Raw genomic sequence first — 18,410 nt, 5'->3', positions numbered from 1 at the left:
AGCGCTTTTCTTTAACGCCTTTCAGCTAGGCGCAGAAAGTGTATCTCAAGTAACATCAAGAGACGAAGCATCAACATCATAACTTGTTCTAATGATAGAATCATAAGGTAACTTCATTCTCTTTCTAGGGAAGTGTTCCATACCTTTCTTGAGAGGAAATTGATATTTAATATTACCTTCCTTCATATCAATAGTAGCACCAACGGTTCGAAGAAAAGGTCTTCCCAATATAATGGGGCAAGATGCATTGCATTCAATATCCAAGACAACAAAATCAACGGGGACAAGGTTATTGTTAACCATAATATGAACATTATCAACTTTCCCCAAAGGTTTCTTTTTAGCATTATCAGCGAGATTAACATCCAAATAACAATTCTTCAATGGTGGCAAGTCAAGCATATCATAGACTTTTTAGGCATAACGAAATACTTGCACCAAGATCACATAAAGCATTACAATCAAAATCTTTGATTCTCATTTTAATGATGGGCTCCCAACCATCCTCTAGCTTTCTAGGAATAGAAGTTTCAAGTTTTAGTTTCTCTTCTCTAGCTTTTATGAGAGCATTTGTAATATGTTTTGTGAAAGCCAAATTTATAGCGCTAGCATTGGGACTCTTAGCAAGTTTTTGCAAGAACTTTATAACTTCAGAGATATGGCAATCATCAAAATCTAAATCATTACAATCTAAAGCAATGGGATTATCATCCCCAAGGTTGGAAAAAATTTCAGCGGTTTTATCACAAGCGAGTTTCGAGTTTTAGCGGTTTCGGGTAATTTTGCGCGCTTTGCACTAGGAGTAGAAGCTTTGCTAACACCAATTATTTTATCATGGATAGTAGGAGGTGCAGCAACATATGAATCATTAGCATTGCTAGTGGTGGTAATAGTCCAAACTTTAGCTACATTTTCCTTTTTAGCTAGTTTTTCATTTTCTTCTCTATCCCACCTAGCACGCAGTTCAGCCATTAATCTTATATTCTCATTAATTCTAACTTGGATGGCATTTGCTGTAGTAACAATTTTATTTTCAATATCCCTATTAGGCATAACTTTCGATTTCAAAAGATCAACATCGAGAGGCAAGACTATCAACTCTAGAAACAAGAATATCAATTTTATTGAGCTTTTCCTCAACAGATTTGTTAAAGGCAGTTTGTGTACTAATAAATTCTTTAAGCATGGCTTCAAGTCCAGGGGTGTATTCCTATTATTGTTGTAAGAATTCCCATAAGAATTAGCATAACCGTTACCATTATTATAAGGATATGGCCTATAGTTATTACTAGAATTGTTCCGATAAGCATTGTTGTTGAAATTATTATTTTTAATGAAGTTTACATCAACATGTTCTTCTTGGGCAACCAATGAAGCTAATGGAACATTATTAGGATCAACATTAGTCCTATCATTCGCAAGCATAGACATAATAGCATCAACCTTATCATTCAAGGAAGAGGATTCCTCAACGGAATTTACCTTCTTACCTTGTGGAGCTCTTTCCGTGTGCCATTCAGAGTAATTAACCATCATATTATCAAGGAGCTTTGTTGCTTCACCAAGAGTGATGGACATAAAGGTACCTCCAGCATGCTGAATCCAATAAATTCCGCGAAGAAAAATTTAGTCCTGCATAGAAGGTTTGGATGATCATCCAAGTAGTCGAGTCCATGGGTTGGGCAATTTTTAACCGAGAGATTTCATTCTTTCCCAAGCTTGAGCAACATGTTCATTATCTAATTGTTTAAAATTCATTATGCTACTCCTCAAAGATATAATTTTAGCAGGGGGACAATATCTACCAATAAAAGCATCCTTGCATTTAGTCCAGGAATCAATACTATTCTTAGGCGAGAGATAGCAACCAATCTTTAGCTCTTCCTCTTAATGAGAAAGGGAACAATTTTAATTTTATAATGTCACCATCTACATCTTTATACTTTTGCATTTCACATAGTTCAACAAAATTATTGAGATGGGCAGCAGCATCATCAGAACTAACACCGAGAAAATTGCTCTCTCATGACAAGATTAAGTAAAGCGAGGTTTAATTTCGAAGAATTCTGCTTGTAGTAGCAGGTGGAGCAATAGGTGTGCATAAGAAATCATTATTATTTGTGCTAGTGAAGTCACACAACTTAGTATTTTCAGGGTTGGCCATTTTAGCAACAGTAAATAAAGCAAACTAGATAAAGTAAATGCAAGTAAACTAATTTTTTTGTGTTTTTGATTATAGCAAACAAGACAGTAAATAAAGTAAAGCTAGCAACTAATTTTTTTGTGTTTTGATATAATGCAGCAAACAAAGTAGTAAATAAAATAAAGCAAGACAAAAACAAAGTAAAGAGATTGAGAAGTGGAGACTCCCCTTGCAGCGTGTCTTGATCTCCCCGGCAACGGCGCCGAGAAAATATCTTCAGTGCGTAGTTGATGTGGGAGTTAGAAATCTTTGTGGTGTAGCTTTTCTTCAGTTCCCGGCAACGGCGCCGGAAAATATGCTTGATGGCGTGTATTTCACACGTTCGTTGGGCAACCCCAAGAGGAAGGTATGATGCGCACAGCAGCAAGTTTTCCCTCGAGAAAGAAACCAAGGTTTATCGAACCGGGAGGAGCCAAGAAGCACGTTGAAGGTTGATGGCGGCGGGATGTAGTGCGGCGCAACACCGGAGATTCCGGCGCCAACGTGGAACCTGCACAACACAACCAAAGTACTTTGCCCCAACGAAACAGTGAGGTTGTCAATCTCACCGGCTTGCTGTAACAAAGGATTAACCGTATTGTGTGGAAGATGATTGTTTGCGAGAGAAAACGAGTAAAACAAGTATTGCAGCAGATTTGTATTTCAGTATTAAAGAATGGACCGGGGTCCACAGTTCACTAGAGGTGTCTCTCCCATAAGATAAAAGCATGTTGGGTGAACAAATTACAGTCGGGCAATTGAAAAATAGAGAGAGCATAAAAATGCACATACATGACATGATAAGTATAGTGAGATTTAATTGGGCATTACGACAAAGTACATAGACCGCCATCCAACTGCATCTATGCCTAAAAAGTCCACCTTCAGGTTATCATCCGAACCCCCTCCAGTATTAAGTTGCTAAACAACGAGACAATTGCATTAAGTATGGTGCGTAATGTAATCAACAACTACATCCTCGGACATAGCGCCAATGTTTTATCCCTAGTGGCAACAAGCACAACACAACCTTAGAACTTTACGTCACTCGTCCCGGTGTCAATGCGGGCATGAACCCACTATCGAGCATAAGTACTCCCTCTTGGAGTTAAAAGTAAAAACTTTGCCGAGCCTCTACTAGAAACGGAGAGCATGCAAGATCATAAACAACACATGTATAATAACTTGATAATTAACATGACATAGTATTCTCTATCCATCGGATCCCGACAAACACAACATATAGAATTACGGATAGATGATCTTGATCATGTTAGGCAGCTCACAAGATCCAACAATGAAGCACAATGAGGAGAAGACAACCATCTAGCTACCGCTATGGACCCATAGTCCAGGGGTAGACTACTCACTCATCACTCCGGAGGCGACCATGGCGGTGTAGAGTCCTCCGGGAGATGATTCCCCTCTCCGGCAGGGTGCCGGAGGCGATCTCCTGGATCCCCCGAGATGGGATCGGCGGCGACGGCGTCTCAGTAAGGTTTTCCGTATCGTGGCTCTCGGTACGGGGGGTTCGTCACGGAGGCTATTTGTAGGCGGAAGGGTAGGTCAAGAGGCGGCACGGGGCCCCACACCACGGGGCCGCGCGGCCAAGGGGGGCCGCGCCGCCTAGGGTGTGGCCCCTCGTGGCCCCTCTTCGTCTCTCCTTCGGACTTCCGGAAGCTTCGTGAGAAAATAGGCCCCTGGGCTTTAATTTCGTCCAATTCCGAGAATATTTCGTTACTAGGATTTCGAAACCAAAAACAGCGAGAACAAAGAATCGGCACTTCGGCATCTTGTTAATAGGTTAGTTCCAGAAAATGCACGAATATGACATAAAGTGTGCATAAAACATGTAGGTATCATCAATAATATGGCATAGAACATAAGAAATTATCGATACGTCGGAGACGTATCAGAGAGGCGACCTGCCAGAGGAAATCTTCGCTTGACTGATGAAGTAATGGCAGATCCTGACGTGGACAACATGGAGACAGATGGTGATGATGCATAGTTTTCCCGCTGATGCTGATGTTGGTTCCCTTTCCTCTCTGGAAATAGACTCTACCTGTTTAGTGGCATGTTAATGCCGTGCTTTTGGTGGTTTTGGCTGGTAGTTTTTTGGTGGTTGCTGTTAAGATGTATGGAAAAAGTTGCCCCGTAATATCTCTTAAAACGCTAGCAGTAGGCAGTGATGTCTACGGGAGCTTCTATTCTTGTAGACAGTGTTGGGCCTCCAAGAGCAGAGGTTTGTAGAACAGCAGCAAGTTTCCCTTAAGTGGATCACCCAAGGTTTATCGAACTCAGGGAGGAAGAGGTCAAAGATATCCCTCTCATGCAACCCCGCAACCACAAAGCAAGAAGTCTCTTGTGTCCCCAACACACCTAATAGGTGCACTAGTTCGGCGAAGAGATAGTGAAATACAGGTGGTATAAATAAGTATGAGCGAGTGGCAACGGCACCGGAAAAGTGCTTTGCCCAGGACAATAAACAAGCAAGTAGTAACGCGAGTAAAACAAGAAACAAGCAGCGATAGCGATATTTAGGAACAAGGCCTAGGGATTAGACTTTCACTAGTGGACACTCTCAACTTTGATCACATAACGGAATAGATAAATGCATACTCTACACTCTCTTGTTGGATGATGAACACCACTAATTGCGTAGGATTACACGAACCCTCAATGCCGGAGTTAACAAGCTCCACAATATTCAATGTTCATATTTAAATAACCTTAGAGTGCATGACAGATCAACACAACTAAACCAAGTACTATCATAGCATGCACACTGGTCACCTTCACACTATGTAGGAGGAATAGATCACATCAATACCATCATAGCAATAGTTAACTTCATAATCTACAAGAGATCATAATCATAGCCTACGCCAAGTACTAACACGGATGCACACACTGTCACCATTACACCGTGCAGGGGGAATAAACTACTTTAATAACATCACTAGAGTAGCACATGGATAAATTGTGATACAAAACACATTGCAATCATAAAGAGATATAAATAAGCACTTCACTATGCCATTCATAACAGGTGAATAAGTATTCTGTGAAATATAGCCTAAGAGACCCACACGGTGCACACATCTGTCACCTTTACACACGTGGGACAAGGAGTCTCCGGAGATCACATAAGTAAAACCCACTTGACTAGCACAATGACATCTAGATTACAAGCATCATCATATGAATCTCAATCATGTAAGGCAGCTCATGAGATTATTGTATTGAAGCACATAGGAGAGAGATTAACCACATAGCTACCGGTACAACCCCGAGCCTCGATGGAGAACTACTCCCTCCTCATGGGAGACATCAGCGTTGATGAAGATGGCGGTGGTGTCGATGGAGGAGCCTTCCGAGGGCACTTCCCCGTCCCGGCGGCGTGCCGGAACAGAGACTCCTGTCCCCCAGATCTTGGCTTCGCGATGGCGGCGGCTCTAGAAGGTTTCTCGTACCGTGGCTTTTCCGTCTCGAGGTTTTAGGTCAGGGACCTTTATATAGGCGAAGAGGCGGAGTCGGAAGGTCAACGAGGCGACGACACAATAGGGGGGCGCGGGCCCCCCCTTGGCCGCGCCAGGGTGTCATCTGGGTGGCCTGTGGCCCCCCTCTGGCCTCTCTCGGGTGTTCTGGAAGCTTCGTGGAAAAATAGGATGCTGGGCCTTGATTTCGTCCGATTCCGAGAATATTTCCTTACTAGGATTTCTGAAACTAAAAACAACAGAAAACGACAGAACCGGCCCTTCGGCATCTCGTCAATAGGTTAGTTCCGGAAAACGCATAATAATGACATATAATGTGTATAAAACATGTAGATATCATCAATAATGTGGCATGGAACATAAGAAATTATCGATACGTCGGAGACGTATCAGGCGGCGATCTCCCCTGCTCTTTTTCTTTCTGAACAAATGTTTTGTTTTTCGTTATCTCTTGATAATCAAAATCGACCTAGAGAGGGGTCGCTTGGAAAAAAAATACCGTTTCGGGGGAGCTCGGGAAGTTGTAGAAAGCTAGGGTAGCGTGGCTTCCCCCCACTACACAGGAATAGCATAAGCCAGATGCCGAGAGAAACAACTTCAAATCGAGTTCTTTTAGGCTTTAACTTATTTCTACCTCTAAGCCATCCAAAAGCTCCAAAAGAACTGTGCCTTGGTATGTTGCCAGGAAACTCCTCTTATACCGCGGAGTGCGCTGCTACGCCGTCCCATCTATTAGGTTGTCAACGTGGCTCCGCTGCGATTTCTGCCGTACAGAAAGGAGTGGTTGCTTCCATGATGGTCTTGGGCCTGACGAGGTGCAGGCCAGAAAAAAAGAGCTGGCCCTTCTAGCACTTTTCAGAGTTTGGATCAGGCATGGAACAAAATGGAGATAGAGACAAAAGAATACTAAGATTTATAAAATATTGAAGTAATTGTAAAACAAAATAGGGTTTTAGTACAATATTTTTTACAGAAACCTAGAAAAACCAATCCCGTCAGCCCCAGATCTACGCAGTAAAATGGTCTAAAAATAGGGGCGAAAGGAGTACCCATCAACCGGATGCAACAAGAAGTCCATCTGCCCCCTTCCGATCTGTTATCAGCTTCGTCCTCGCATCGCCACCTTCCTCTGATTTCTCGCTGTCTATTTTCGCTTCGCCTCGCCTCACCTCTGTCTTTGCAAGTAACCTCTCTCTCATCGGCGTACTGACCGACCAAATTCTGTTCTACAGGTCTAGAATCAGGGAATTCGGTGCCACATGCCCGGAAAAAAAGGCCGTCTACCTTTCGAGCGTCTGTTCATAATCAGACCCACCGTATCTGTCCAGGCATACGATTCTGGCCCACAGTATTTGCCACCAACGTTAGGGTTGGCTCAGATCCACAAAGAGAAGTAGCGTCCATGATTTCGGGTTCATGTGAGCTCGAGTGCCAAATCGTCGCGTCCGCTCGAATGCGCAAACAAAGAAGAACAGCAGAAAACCAAAATTGACCAAAGAACATTACTCAGAGTCAGAGCCAGCCGCAACAACAAAATCCAGAGATTAAGCGCCTAACTCCATTCCTCCACTCCTCTACGGATATACGACGCCTCGCAAAGCGCCCACGAAAGAGAGAAGAGATAAGCCCAAAAGAGAGATCTAGCGAAACAAAGGCAGCCCACGGAAACGTTGAAAAAGGACGGCCCTCGCACGCGCGGGTGGAGAAAAAAAAGAGCCCACACTACCTCGCACAAGTCTTGAAACAACCCAACCCAACAGTAAAATAGGATGACTGGGACATACCAAATCTCAGAGCGCCTGATTTCTAGTACGTACTGCATTTTCGATTTACTACTCCGTATTAAGTAACTAGATGACACCCCGCACGATTGCTACGAAACTTGTAGAACATGAACTTAAATATATACTACTATGTTTGTATTCTTATGAAAAGGAAAGGAAAGAAGTGCATGCTGAATTCTCCATAGCTTCGTAGGGAAAGTGCTCATGTGTTTATGTCACAGAGGAAGCACACAACTCATCTTGCCAGATATCCTGATAAGAGGTGCAACCTCATTGTTCATTTTGACTGCACATAGCTTCGTAGGGAAAGGGCTCATGTGTTTATGTCATAGAGGAAGCACGCAACTCATCTTGCCAGATATCCTGATAAGAGGTGCAGCCTCATTGTTCATTTTAACTGCACATATACCAAAAGGCCTCATGCATACCTTTCCATTCTACAAAATGCAGCTTGTTCTTGCACGGATATTGTCATGTCGATAGCGATAGATAAACAGAAAAAGACATGTTTATTTCCAGTATCGAACTATTAATCCATAATATTTTGAACTATAATCTACAACATATATGAAAGAAATATCAAATGAATATGCATGGAACAGAAATACGTCCCACACCGTTGGGATCTGATCCGTCTATGCTGTAGAAACCTGCACATTAGAAAGATATAACAGATCTTAAAAACGACCAAGTATACTGTTATATGAGCCAACATGGTGGCATGGATCTCCTCACGCCCAAGTACACCACTGAGAGAAATCATTAAGACTGAAGATGAATTCAGATCGAGAGCGTGCAAAAATACGAACATCTATGCACAGGCTACGGGACCAAGGACGAAGGACGAAGGTTCCATTGCCTCTAGCCATCGGCCTCTATACAGGTCTGTTAGCTTTTTTTTTTTTTGTCTGTGGCGTACTCATGATGCGGGTCAGTGGGTGTGCCCGTTGTGGCTGATCGCAGAATGCGTCCGGTGGAGCGCCCAGTCTTCCACATTACACCGTTCTTGGCTTGCCGTTGAAGGGCGGAACCTGTAACAAAATGACCATGTCATCATAGAAAAGCTAGAGATGTTGGTGAGAAGAGGAAGTTGACCCACCAGATGTGCATGATTGATTTGAGCAGCGACGAGGCCGCTGCCCCGGATGGAGCTTTGAGCAAGATGAGGGAGTATATAAAGGCAAAGATGGCTTCTCAGCTGCCTCCGTCATGGAGATCGTGAACTGAAGGGGTACTTCTTCGGTTTCTCTTCGAATAAATCATGTGCATTTACTGTGAAGGGGGCATGGAGGAGATGAACAGAAAATAGAAACGTCCCGTGCAGTGCAGGATGCCATCAAGTATGGGCTGGCAGCGGACGGATGTGGGCGGCATGAGATGAGGACTCTACGACCGTATATTTGAAATCCGATGGTTAAAAATAATTGGAATGATGTGGCTACATCATATTTCAGCTTGCAAATATTAAATGCTTTATAGTGGGGATGAACTTTAGAGGTCGTTTGGTATCCATCATTTGGGCCTGGAATCCTGGAATTCATTTTAAAATTCTATAGGTGGGCTGTTTGGTTGCCACAGAATTGTGCTGTCATTTCATTTAGGAATTCCAGCAAAATGACTCCATGGGTAAACATGATTCCAAGCTGAAACCTGTCATTTGCAATTCTCTATGGAAGCCTCTACACATTAAATATTGAATTCTATCTGTCATTTGCAATTCCCGTGGCAACCAAACAAGTGTATATTTCTGAAATTGCAATGTAAATGAAATGAATACATGTATTCATTTTAAAAATCGTCTACAAACGAAATGAAAGCCTGGCTTCCAAACGACCTCTATAGATATTATAGATGTGTTCGGCAAAGGTTGGAAAAGGAGAAAATACGGAGTCGATCCTCCCGCATGGCTCCCGACGCATGAACAACTCCCGCTAGGGTTCCTCGCTGCCGCCGCCGCCGCTCCACCACCGCCGACCCGGCGGCTGCCTCCGTCCCCGCCGTCTCACCACCACCGCGTCCACTTCTTGCGACCCGCCTCTCCACCGCAGCAGGGACCAGCGCCCGCCTCTCTACTCGCAGTAGGGGCCGGCCGACGACGAGCTCTTCACTCCACAGTAGGGGCCGTCGCGGACGACGAGCTCTTCGGCCGCTCGATGGACACGCCACTGGCGACGGTAACAAGCTCGAATCCATCCAATTTCGAGTTCCAAGTTTTGCTTCAATGCTTCATGGTCAATTTTTGCACTGGATATATATTGCATTGACAACCAATTTTGTTCCGTGGATATATATATGTGGCTTAGGCGTGCCGATTTTGGCGTATGTGCTTAATTTGTGCACTTCAAATCGTTCTGAATGTTGATATTCATCAAGCTCATATGCGGATCACATCAGAGCTTTAGGATTGGAGTTCCAATTCACTCGGTCAGGGCGTCATGCTTTTTTTTTTTGACAGCTAGGGCGTCATGCTTATGATGAGGGATTATTTCTCCACAAAAGTTTTACCTCTCTTGCTGCGTAGATGTGGTGTTAGGATATATTTTTATTGTTATTTTGATTTGATGACATATTTAAGGGTACCTTTGTTCCGCAGGTTTGCTAGGTTTCGCTGCCAAGAGTATTTCGCTGGTTCATCATCAAGGTAAATGGCCTTGCTTGTTGTATTGTTACATACTTATCCATTTTTTAATCGCAAATCCAGATGCTTTAAACTTGCAAATCAAACTGTACTTCTCAAGTAATGAGCTACTCTTAAAAAATCATAAATTTTCATTCTCAAGTAATGAACCATGTAATTTCTGATTGTGAAAATTCTCCATATAGAGTTCTTTGTAGTTTTTGGTTGTGGAAATCTCCATATAGAGTTCTTATGCAGCAACAACTTGCCTTTTATTTTCTGTCACTTGTTAATTTTGTTATTCTTCACTGTAGCCTAGAGCAAAAAAAATGCTCTCAATTTGTTGCTTGTTATGCATGGTCTTGCCAGAAACAATCCTTGAAGCCTATAAGGAACTGTTGAATTCTATTGTCGCTAATATTCTGAGAAGTGATTAGTCGGTGTTGTAAATGTTGCATTGGAATTTACTAGCTTGATGGACTTGAATTAGGATTTTCATGCTGCGTAGATGTGGTGTTAGGATATATTTTTATTGTTATTTTGATGACATATTTAAGGTTACCTTTGTTCCGCAGGTTTGCTAGGTTTCGCTGCCAAGAGTATTTCGCTGGTTCATCATCAAGGTAAATGGCCTTGCTTGTTGTATTGTTACATACTTGTCCATTTTTTAATCGCAAATCCAGATGCTTTAAACTTGCAAATCAAACTGTACTTCTCAAGTAATGAGCTACTCTTAAAAAATCATAAATTTCCATTCTCAAGTAATGAACCATGTAATTTCTGATTGTGAAAATTCTCCATATAGAGTTCTTTGTAGTTTTTGGTTGTGGAAATCTCCATATAGAGTTCTTATGCAGCAACAACTTGCCTTTTATTTTCTGTCACTTGTTAATTTTGTTATTCTTCACTGTAGCCTAGAGCAAAAAAAATGCTCTCAATTTGTTGCTTGTTATGCATGGTCTTGCCAGAAACAATCCTTGAAGCCTATAAGGAACTGTTGAATTCTATTGTCGCTAATATTCTGAGAAGTGATTAGTCGGTGTTGTAAATGTTGCATTGGAATTTACTAGCTTGATGGACTTGAATTAGGATTTTCATGCTGCGTAGATGTGGTGTTAGGATATATTTTTATTGTTATTTTGATGACATATTTAAGGGTACCTTTGTTCCGCAGGTTTGCTAGGTTTCGCTGCCAAGAGTATTTCGCTGGTTCATCATCAAGGTAAATGGCCTTGCTTGTTGTATTGTTACATACTTATCTATTTTTTAATCGCAAATCCAGATGCTTTAAACTTGCAAATCAAACTGTACTTCTCAAGTAGTGAGCTACTCTTAAAAAATCATAAATTTCCATTCTCAAGTAATGAACCATGTAATTTCTGATTGTGAAAATTCTCCATATAGAGTTCTTTGTAGTTTTTGGTTGTGGAAATCTCCATATAGAGTTCTAATGCAGCAGCAACATGCCTTTTATTTTCTGTCACTTGTTAATTTTGTTCTTCTTCACTACAGCCTAGAGCAAAAAAATGCTCTCAATTTGTTGCTTGTTGTGCATGGTCCTGCCAGAACCAATCCTTGAAGCCTATAAGGAACTGTTGAATTCTATTGTGTCAAGATGTTGGTGTTATTTGTGAAATATTATCTTTCTTTCCACTCCAGTACACTGTCCCATTTTCAGCTTACAGCTCAGCTATTGTTATGCTGTGACAATCTATCTCCGTCTTTCTTGTGACTATACAAATTGAATATTGAGGGAATGGGATTTTTTTATTAGCTGTACAATTTTTACTATTGAGAGCATGTCATAGTTTCTTGTTTGGTTGTACCTATGCCAATCGTAAGCACGCTTTATATGTGTGAATGTGTTCGTTCATCCTGTGTTTGATTCTTTTGGGAGTAACCGAACATGTCATATGGTACAGAGGGGGAAGGTATTTACAGGGGATTGGATGACATTAAGGGTTCTTCCAATGCCTGCAGGGGTTAGTCCCTTGTGGTGATTGGTTTTAGAGATATTAGCTTTTGTGCAGAACTTGGCGGCCAGTCCTTAATTGTTTTGTCTTTGGTGCAAATTGTTTATTGAGCTGTCCATAACACTATAACAGTACGTGGGATCGCTAATATTCTGAGAAGTGATTAGTCGGTGTTGTAAATGTTGCATTGGAATTTACTAGCTTGATGGACTTGAATTAGGATTTTCATGCTGCGTAGATGTGGTGTTAGGATATATTTTTACTGTTATTTTGATGACATATTTAAGGGTAGCTTTGTTCTGCAGGTTTGGTAGGTTTCGGTGCCAAGAGTAATTCGCTGGTTCATCATCAAGGTAAATGGCCTTGCTTGTTGTATTGTTACCATACTTATCGATTTTTTAATCGCAAATCCAGATGCTTTAAACTTGCAAATCAAACTGTACTTCTCAAGTAATGAGCTACTCATAAAAAATCATAAATTTCCATTCTCAAGTAGTGAACCATGTAATTTCTGATTGTGAAAATTCTCCATATAGAGTTCTTTGTAGTTTCTGGTCGTGGAAAATCTCCATATAGAGTTCTTATGCAGCAGCAACTTGCCTTTTATTTTCTGTCACTTGTTAATTTTGTTCTTCTTTACTGTAGCCTACAACAAAAAATGTCCTCACTTTGTTGCTTGTTGTGCATGGTCCTGCTAAAAACAATCTGTGAAGCCTATAAGGAACTGTTGAATTCTACCGTGTCAAGATGTCAGTGTTATTTGTGAAATATTATATTTCTTTCCACTCCAGTACACTCTCATTTTCAGCTTACAGCTCAGCTATTGTTGGGCTGTGACAATCTATCTCCGTAACTATACAAATTGAATATTGAGGGAATGGAAAAAATGGATTTTTTTTATTAGCTGTACGATTTTTACTATTGAGAGCATGTCATAGTTTCTTGTTTGGTTGTACCTATGCCAATCGTAAGCAAGCTTTATATGTGTGAATGTGTTGGTTCATCCTGTGTTTGATTCTTTTGGGAGTAACCGAACATGTCATATGGTACAGAGGGGGAAGGGATTTACAGGGTATCGGATGACGTTAGGGGTTCTCCTAATGCCTGCAGGGGTTAGTCCCTTCTGGGGATTGGTTTTAGAGATATTAGCTTTTGTGCAGAACTTGGCGGCCAGTCCTTAATCGTTTTGTCTTTGGTGCAAATTGTTTATTGAGCTATCCATAACACTATAACAGTACGTGGGATCGCTAATCTTCTGAGAAGTGATTACTGGGTGTTGTTAATGTTGCATTGGAATTTACTTGCTTGTTGGACTTTATTAGGATTTTCATGCAGCGTAGATGTGGTGTTAGGATATATTTTTGTTGTTATTTTGGTGACATATTTAAGGGTAGCTTTGGTCCGCAGGTTTGGTAGGATTCGGTGGCTACAGTAATTCGCTGGTTCATCATCGAGGTAAATGGCCTTGCTTGTTGTATTGTTACTATTATTATCCATTTTTTAATTGCCTTGAATATGCTTCTTGTCATATTCCTGAATTGAAGATTGTTCTATTTGAGTACTTGTGCTCTCTTCGCATCATATTATTCTACTACCTCTGTCCATAAATAGATGTCTGAGATTTGTCTAAATCTAGATGTATCTAGACGCTATTTAGTGTCTAAGTATATGGAATTCAGTGAGTTTTACTGAAAAAGCATTTCCCCAGTCCCCAACGAGTGAACTTTCTGTGAGTAAGCGCTAGCGTTGTTTTCTAATTTACCTGTAAAGGCTAGAACATGTATTGTTCCGGGCCGGCCAGTGGACAATTTTGGCAGTGATAAGTTGCCTGCTGGTTTGAGCAACTTTGTGTTCTGCCAAATTATTACTGAGTACTGATTTAGAGGGTTTTGGCAAAGCTACAAGTGCTTGTGTAATCTGATGACATATATTTTGAGGAGAAGCTAGTAGCCTGGTAAGGTGACTTGAAGCAATCGATATAAGTTTTTTTTAGTTTGTTTAGGATCAGACCGAACCCAATGTGTATTGACTTGGCTGTACTTGATACATGAACTCTAGAGATGTATTTTGATATGTGGCATTCACATTGTAAAATACTATTGCACTAGTATTGTCTATGGAAACAAACACCTCTTCCTGCACTACATTATACCCTCTGCATAGTTTCATTTGATATGTGGCATCACATTGTAAAATACTATTTTCTATTCTTGACTAAAGAGTTAGGTCATTGCTTACTTCAGTTTATTTGGAATGGAGTAGTACTGAATAGGTACTAGATGTAGCTGTAGACTTACAGTTATGTTTTTGAATTATTTCAGGAGGCATTTCACAAATTCATTGGACAGAGAGTGTCAATCTTCTGTCTTGTCGAACGGTATGAACCTTGCTTTATTACCAAAATTAATCTGCAAAATTATTTTCTTCTAGTTCAATATTTACACGTGTTATAAAATGCTTTGTGCTTCCCATTATTTGATTATGCCTTTTGTTTTTGGCAGTAGTTATATCATCTTAGAATTAATAATGTTATACTTTGTATATGTAGAAACCCTTGCATAGTTGCATACCCATATTGACTTTTTGTTCTTTTTGAAATAAATCGAGAAGGGTGCCATTTGAACACCTTGCCAGGTAGATCTGCCCATGATTGGCACTATCTTTTCTTCATATTCTTGTATAATTGAGATTGTTTTGCCTCTTGAAGTAAGACCGACAACCCTGGTGTTTCTCTCCAAGTAGGCCTTCCCATGTTTGGCGAACTTTGCTTCAGAGGGTGTTCTCTCCATTCAGTGTCCCCCACTCGATTCCTTGTTGGGCATGTAGCCACCACAGGTGCAACCGGAGCAGCTGCCTTCCCTACGGCTGACCTTCCAAGTGTGAAGTTCCTTTCAGTTTTTACTCTTGGAAATAGAGAGAACCCAGCTTCACAGCCACTACTTGGAAGGTGCAAAACCTTGAGTTTCATTGTTCTTACTTCAGACATTTGGGTTTCTTGTTGGACGACCCATACCAGCACAAGACGCAAGCAGCAGTGAACCAAAGGGGGGGGGGGGCAATAGCCCCCTTCCCTATGGCTAACCTTTCCAATTGTAAAGTTCCTTTTAATGAACTCTTGGACATAGAGAGAACCTACCATCACCGCCAGTACTTGCAATGTGCATACCAGTATTGTCGCTACTTGCAAGACGCAAGCAGCGATGGACCTATGGACACCCGCCAGTACTTGCAAGGTGCAGAACCTTGAGTTTCATTGTTCTTCAGACATTTCGGTTTCTGGTTGGAAGAGCCATACCAGCATTGGCGCTACTTGCAAGACACAGGCAGCGGTTGACCTATGGACACCGCCAGTACTTGCAAGATGCAGAACCTCATTGTTCTTCAGACATTTCGGTTTCTGGTTGGAAGAGTCATACCAGCATTGGCGCTACTTGCAAGACACAGGCAGCGGTGGATCTATGGACACCGCCACTACTTGCAAGGTGCAGAACCTAGAGTTTCATTGTTCTTCAGACATTTCAGTTTCTGGATGGAAGAGCCATATCAGCGTTGACACTACTTGCAAGACGCAGTCAGTGGTGGATCTATGGAGAGGGGGGGGGGGGGGGGCTGCCCCCCCCCCCCCCTCGCAAGCATGCTTGTTGAAGGCTGTCCTGAATCTAATACAGCCTAATACCAGCTGGTGCAGCCCAGTAGTGAAGACTACTGTCCTAAAGGCCATCAACTTACGCAACAGCATAATACAGCGCAACAGAACTTGTCAAGCCCAGTAGGGAAGACAGGCAGATCTCACTTGGCGAAAACCAATCCAGTCATGGAAGCTAAAGGAGTCAACTATCAACTGTCCTAGCATGACTGAACTGTGGTGGCCCCTAAGTCTGTTTGGCAAGGGGCAAACCGGGGAAGAGTTGAAGGGTTTGGCACAATCGACGGACGCTGATGCTGTTGTTACATATTGGGTTGGTCTGCTCATGCTGATAGACTTGTCAAGAACCAGTGGTGATACAGATGCTTCTGCAAGCGTGGCTGGGTTCAACTCCTCGGTTGTGAAGGCTTGCACCGAATACCAGAGATGACACCTGCATACATGGTCCTGTGGTTCAAGATTAAAAGGAGTTCCTCCACTCACTAGATCCGCCTATGCTGATGACCTGGTAAATGTAGTGTACTCCTCATTAGAGGAGCCAGGTATGTACCTGGCTTCTCTCTGCCTCCCTTCGCAAAAGAACAAGAAATGTAAATTATACTCCCATCAGAGGAGTCTACCATGCTATGTGATGTAATTATCTTTGATGCCTAATTCATTCATGTCTCCTCCCCTGGCAATCAATGCTGTCTTGAAGTCGGAGTGTTGGATCTAGGATTTTGCTACTGGGGTTCCACGCTCAAATCATAAATTCAACACTATGTAGTAAATGTTGTTCTCATTGCATACGGCATACGGCTTTCCGTACTGCTTGGCTCTTCTTCCGCTTTCAATCCACGTGCCTCATTCCTGCCCAACAGCGACAACGTAGTGGCAATTAAGTATCAAAGCACCTATAGTATACATGGATTAAACTTCTCAACTAGATGTTAAGAAACTGTTTGTACTTTCATTTACTCCCTTTTCCCTTTTGTTGATGTTTTTTCACTTTAGTTTCCTTCATTATTATCTTGTTGGTTTTATGCTCTCATCAATATATATCCTCAAATATATTTTTCACAAAATGCATAACTTTTTGCTCACTAGTTTTGTCCAACAACCGTCTTTAAATGTTTTTATTATAATAAATAATAGACTTCAACTAGTAATTCTACAGTGTTTGTGTGAGATTGTGGGTTTAGTGGACATTTGAGGTAATAAACTTTATGAAGAAGACATGAATAATTTTGTACTTCCCATATGTATGAAAAATAATTTGGGTGAACAAGTTTTTGTATCAATGGAAAAGATTCTCAAGAGTTTCACAAATGATTCATTGGATATACCTAATCAATTTTTTTTGGTATCCAAACATATCCCAAGAAAATGATCATGCTTCCACATAAGAATTTCCATTCTCCAGACAAAATATTTTCATGCTTCCACAAAATAATGATGAATGCACCGACCACAAAAAGGAGTATATTTTGTTAAAGCGTAAGAAAACCATCACTTGCTATTTTCTCGATTTATTGAGTGTTACAAATTTCCAGCATATGTTTTCCAAAAGTAACCAGAGAAACAAGTTGGAAGAAATAAGACACACGATGCTGGGAAAACAAATTAATAGTGTTACAATTTCCAACTTGTTGCATTTTACTGAAAATGTGTTCTTTGTGCAAAAGAGCATACCCTGACCGAGGTTATTTTTTGTACTCCCTCCGATTCCTTTTTAACTAACTTGGATTTAGTCCAAAACTATATTAACTCCTATTTAATTAAAAAGATGGAGGGTGTATTTATTTAGTCGCTAACTTTTTACATACTAGCTTGACCGTCGCTTTAGCATGGCTTTAGCCAAAAATTATTTTTGGCTCTTGGGCGCTAGTGCTTCTGCTATTTAAAAAAAAGGAGAATCATACATATTTGTTTCAAAAAATCTAAAAATAAACCTGGACATAATAAATGACGTAACCTGAGTGTAAAATTTCAATATGAAATTATTTATATTGTAGGATACAGACAAAAAACAAATCTGTTGAAATTTGGAGATTAGAAATATGCATACCCAGATCCACATGTTTGTCATTTTCGTGTAGCTCAGAATATTTTGTATTTGAAATTGAAATTTTGCACGGTTATGGAATAATTTATTGGCTACATCAAATTTTTAAAAACACATAAATATGATTTTTTCTAAATTTTTTTTAAAACAACAGGAACATTGGTGCGCAGAAGCCAAAAATCTCTGTCCGGCTTTAGCATGCAATCTTTTTTCAGTGCAAAGCTACATCGTGGAATAAAGTAAGCCCGAACAGAAAAGAAAAACCAATGAAGAAATTTCTGTTAGTGGGCCGAACAGATTAAACAAACTTAGCTAGCGACTCCGTTGTGTGTGTGTAGGGGGATCTTGGGAGGTGCTAACCATCACCCATAAGGGGAAACCGTTAATGAGCCCGGTCCATTATTTCGGTTGTTTCAAAATTTCCCAAATTCGAGATTTCTTTAGATTTGAAATTTGCTCAGAATTGAATTTTTTTCATATTTAAAAATTGCTTAGATTTCAAATTTTCCTAGATTCGAAATTTGCTTAGATTTAAAAAAACCCATATTCAAAATTTGCTCAGATTTGAAATTTGCTTACTTTGAAATTTTTTCGAATTTGAAATTTGCTTAACTTTAAAATTTGCTCGACTTTAAAATTTGTTAAAAAAGAAAAAACATAAAAA

General features: G+C 40.8%; 1 protein-coding gene across 1 annotated transcript; it reads left to right on the top strand.

The window, feature by feature from the left end:
- Nucleotides 1-8,568: 8,568 nt before the first annotated feature.
- Nucleotides 8,569-15,101, top strand: LOC124682184. The gene is made up of 9 exons (XM_047216921.1): nucleotides 8,569-8,684; nucleotides 9,402-9,640; nucleotides 10,060-10,107; nucleotides 10,659-10,706; nucleotides 11,258-11,305; nucleotides 12,362-12,409; nucleotides 13,464-13,511; nucleotides 14,378-14,433; nucleotides 14,764-15,101. Exons 1-9 carry the CDS (start codon nucleotides 8,569-8,571, stop codon nucleotides 14,764-14,766), a joined length of 654 nt encoding a protein of 217 aa, XP_047072877.1. The 3' UTR covers nucleotides 14,767-15,101.
- The last annotated feature ends 3,309 nt before the right edge of the window (nucleotides 15,102-18,410 follow it).

This window comes from Lolium rigidum, unplaced genomic scaffold (genome assembly GCF_022539505.1).
Source record: "Lolium rigidum isolate FL_2022 unplaced genomic scaffold, APGP_CSIRO_Lrig_0.1 contig_70048_1, whole genome shotgun sequence".
In the NCBI taxonomy this organism is placed as follows: Eukaryota; Viridiplantae; Streptophyta; class Magnoliopsida; order Poales; family Poaceae; genus Lolium; species Lolium rigidum.
This window is presented reverse-complemented; position numbering and strand designations above follow the sequence as displayed.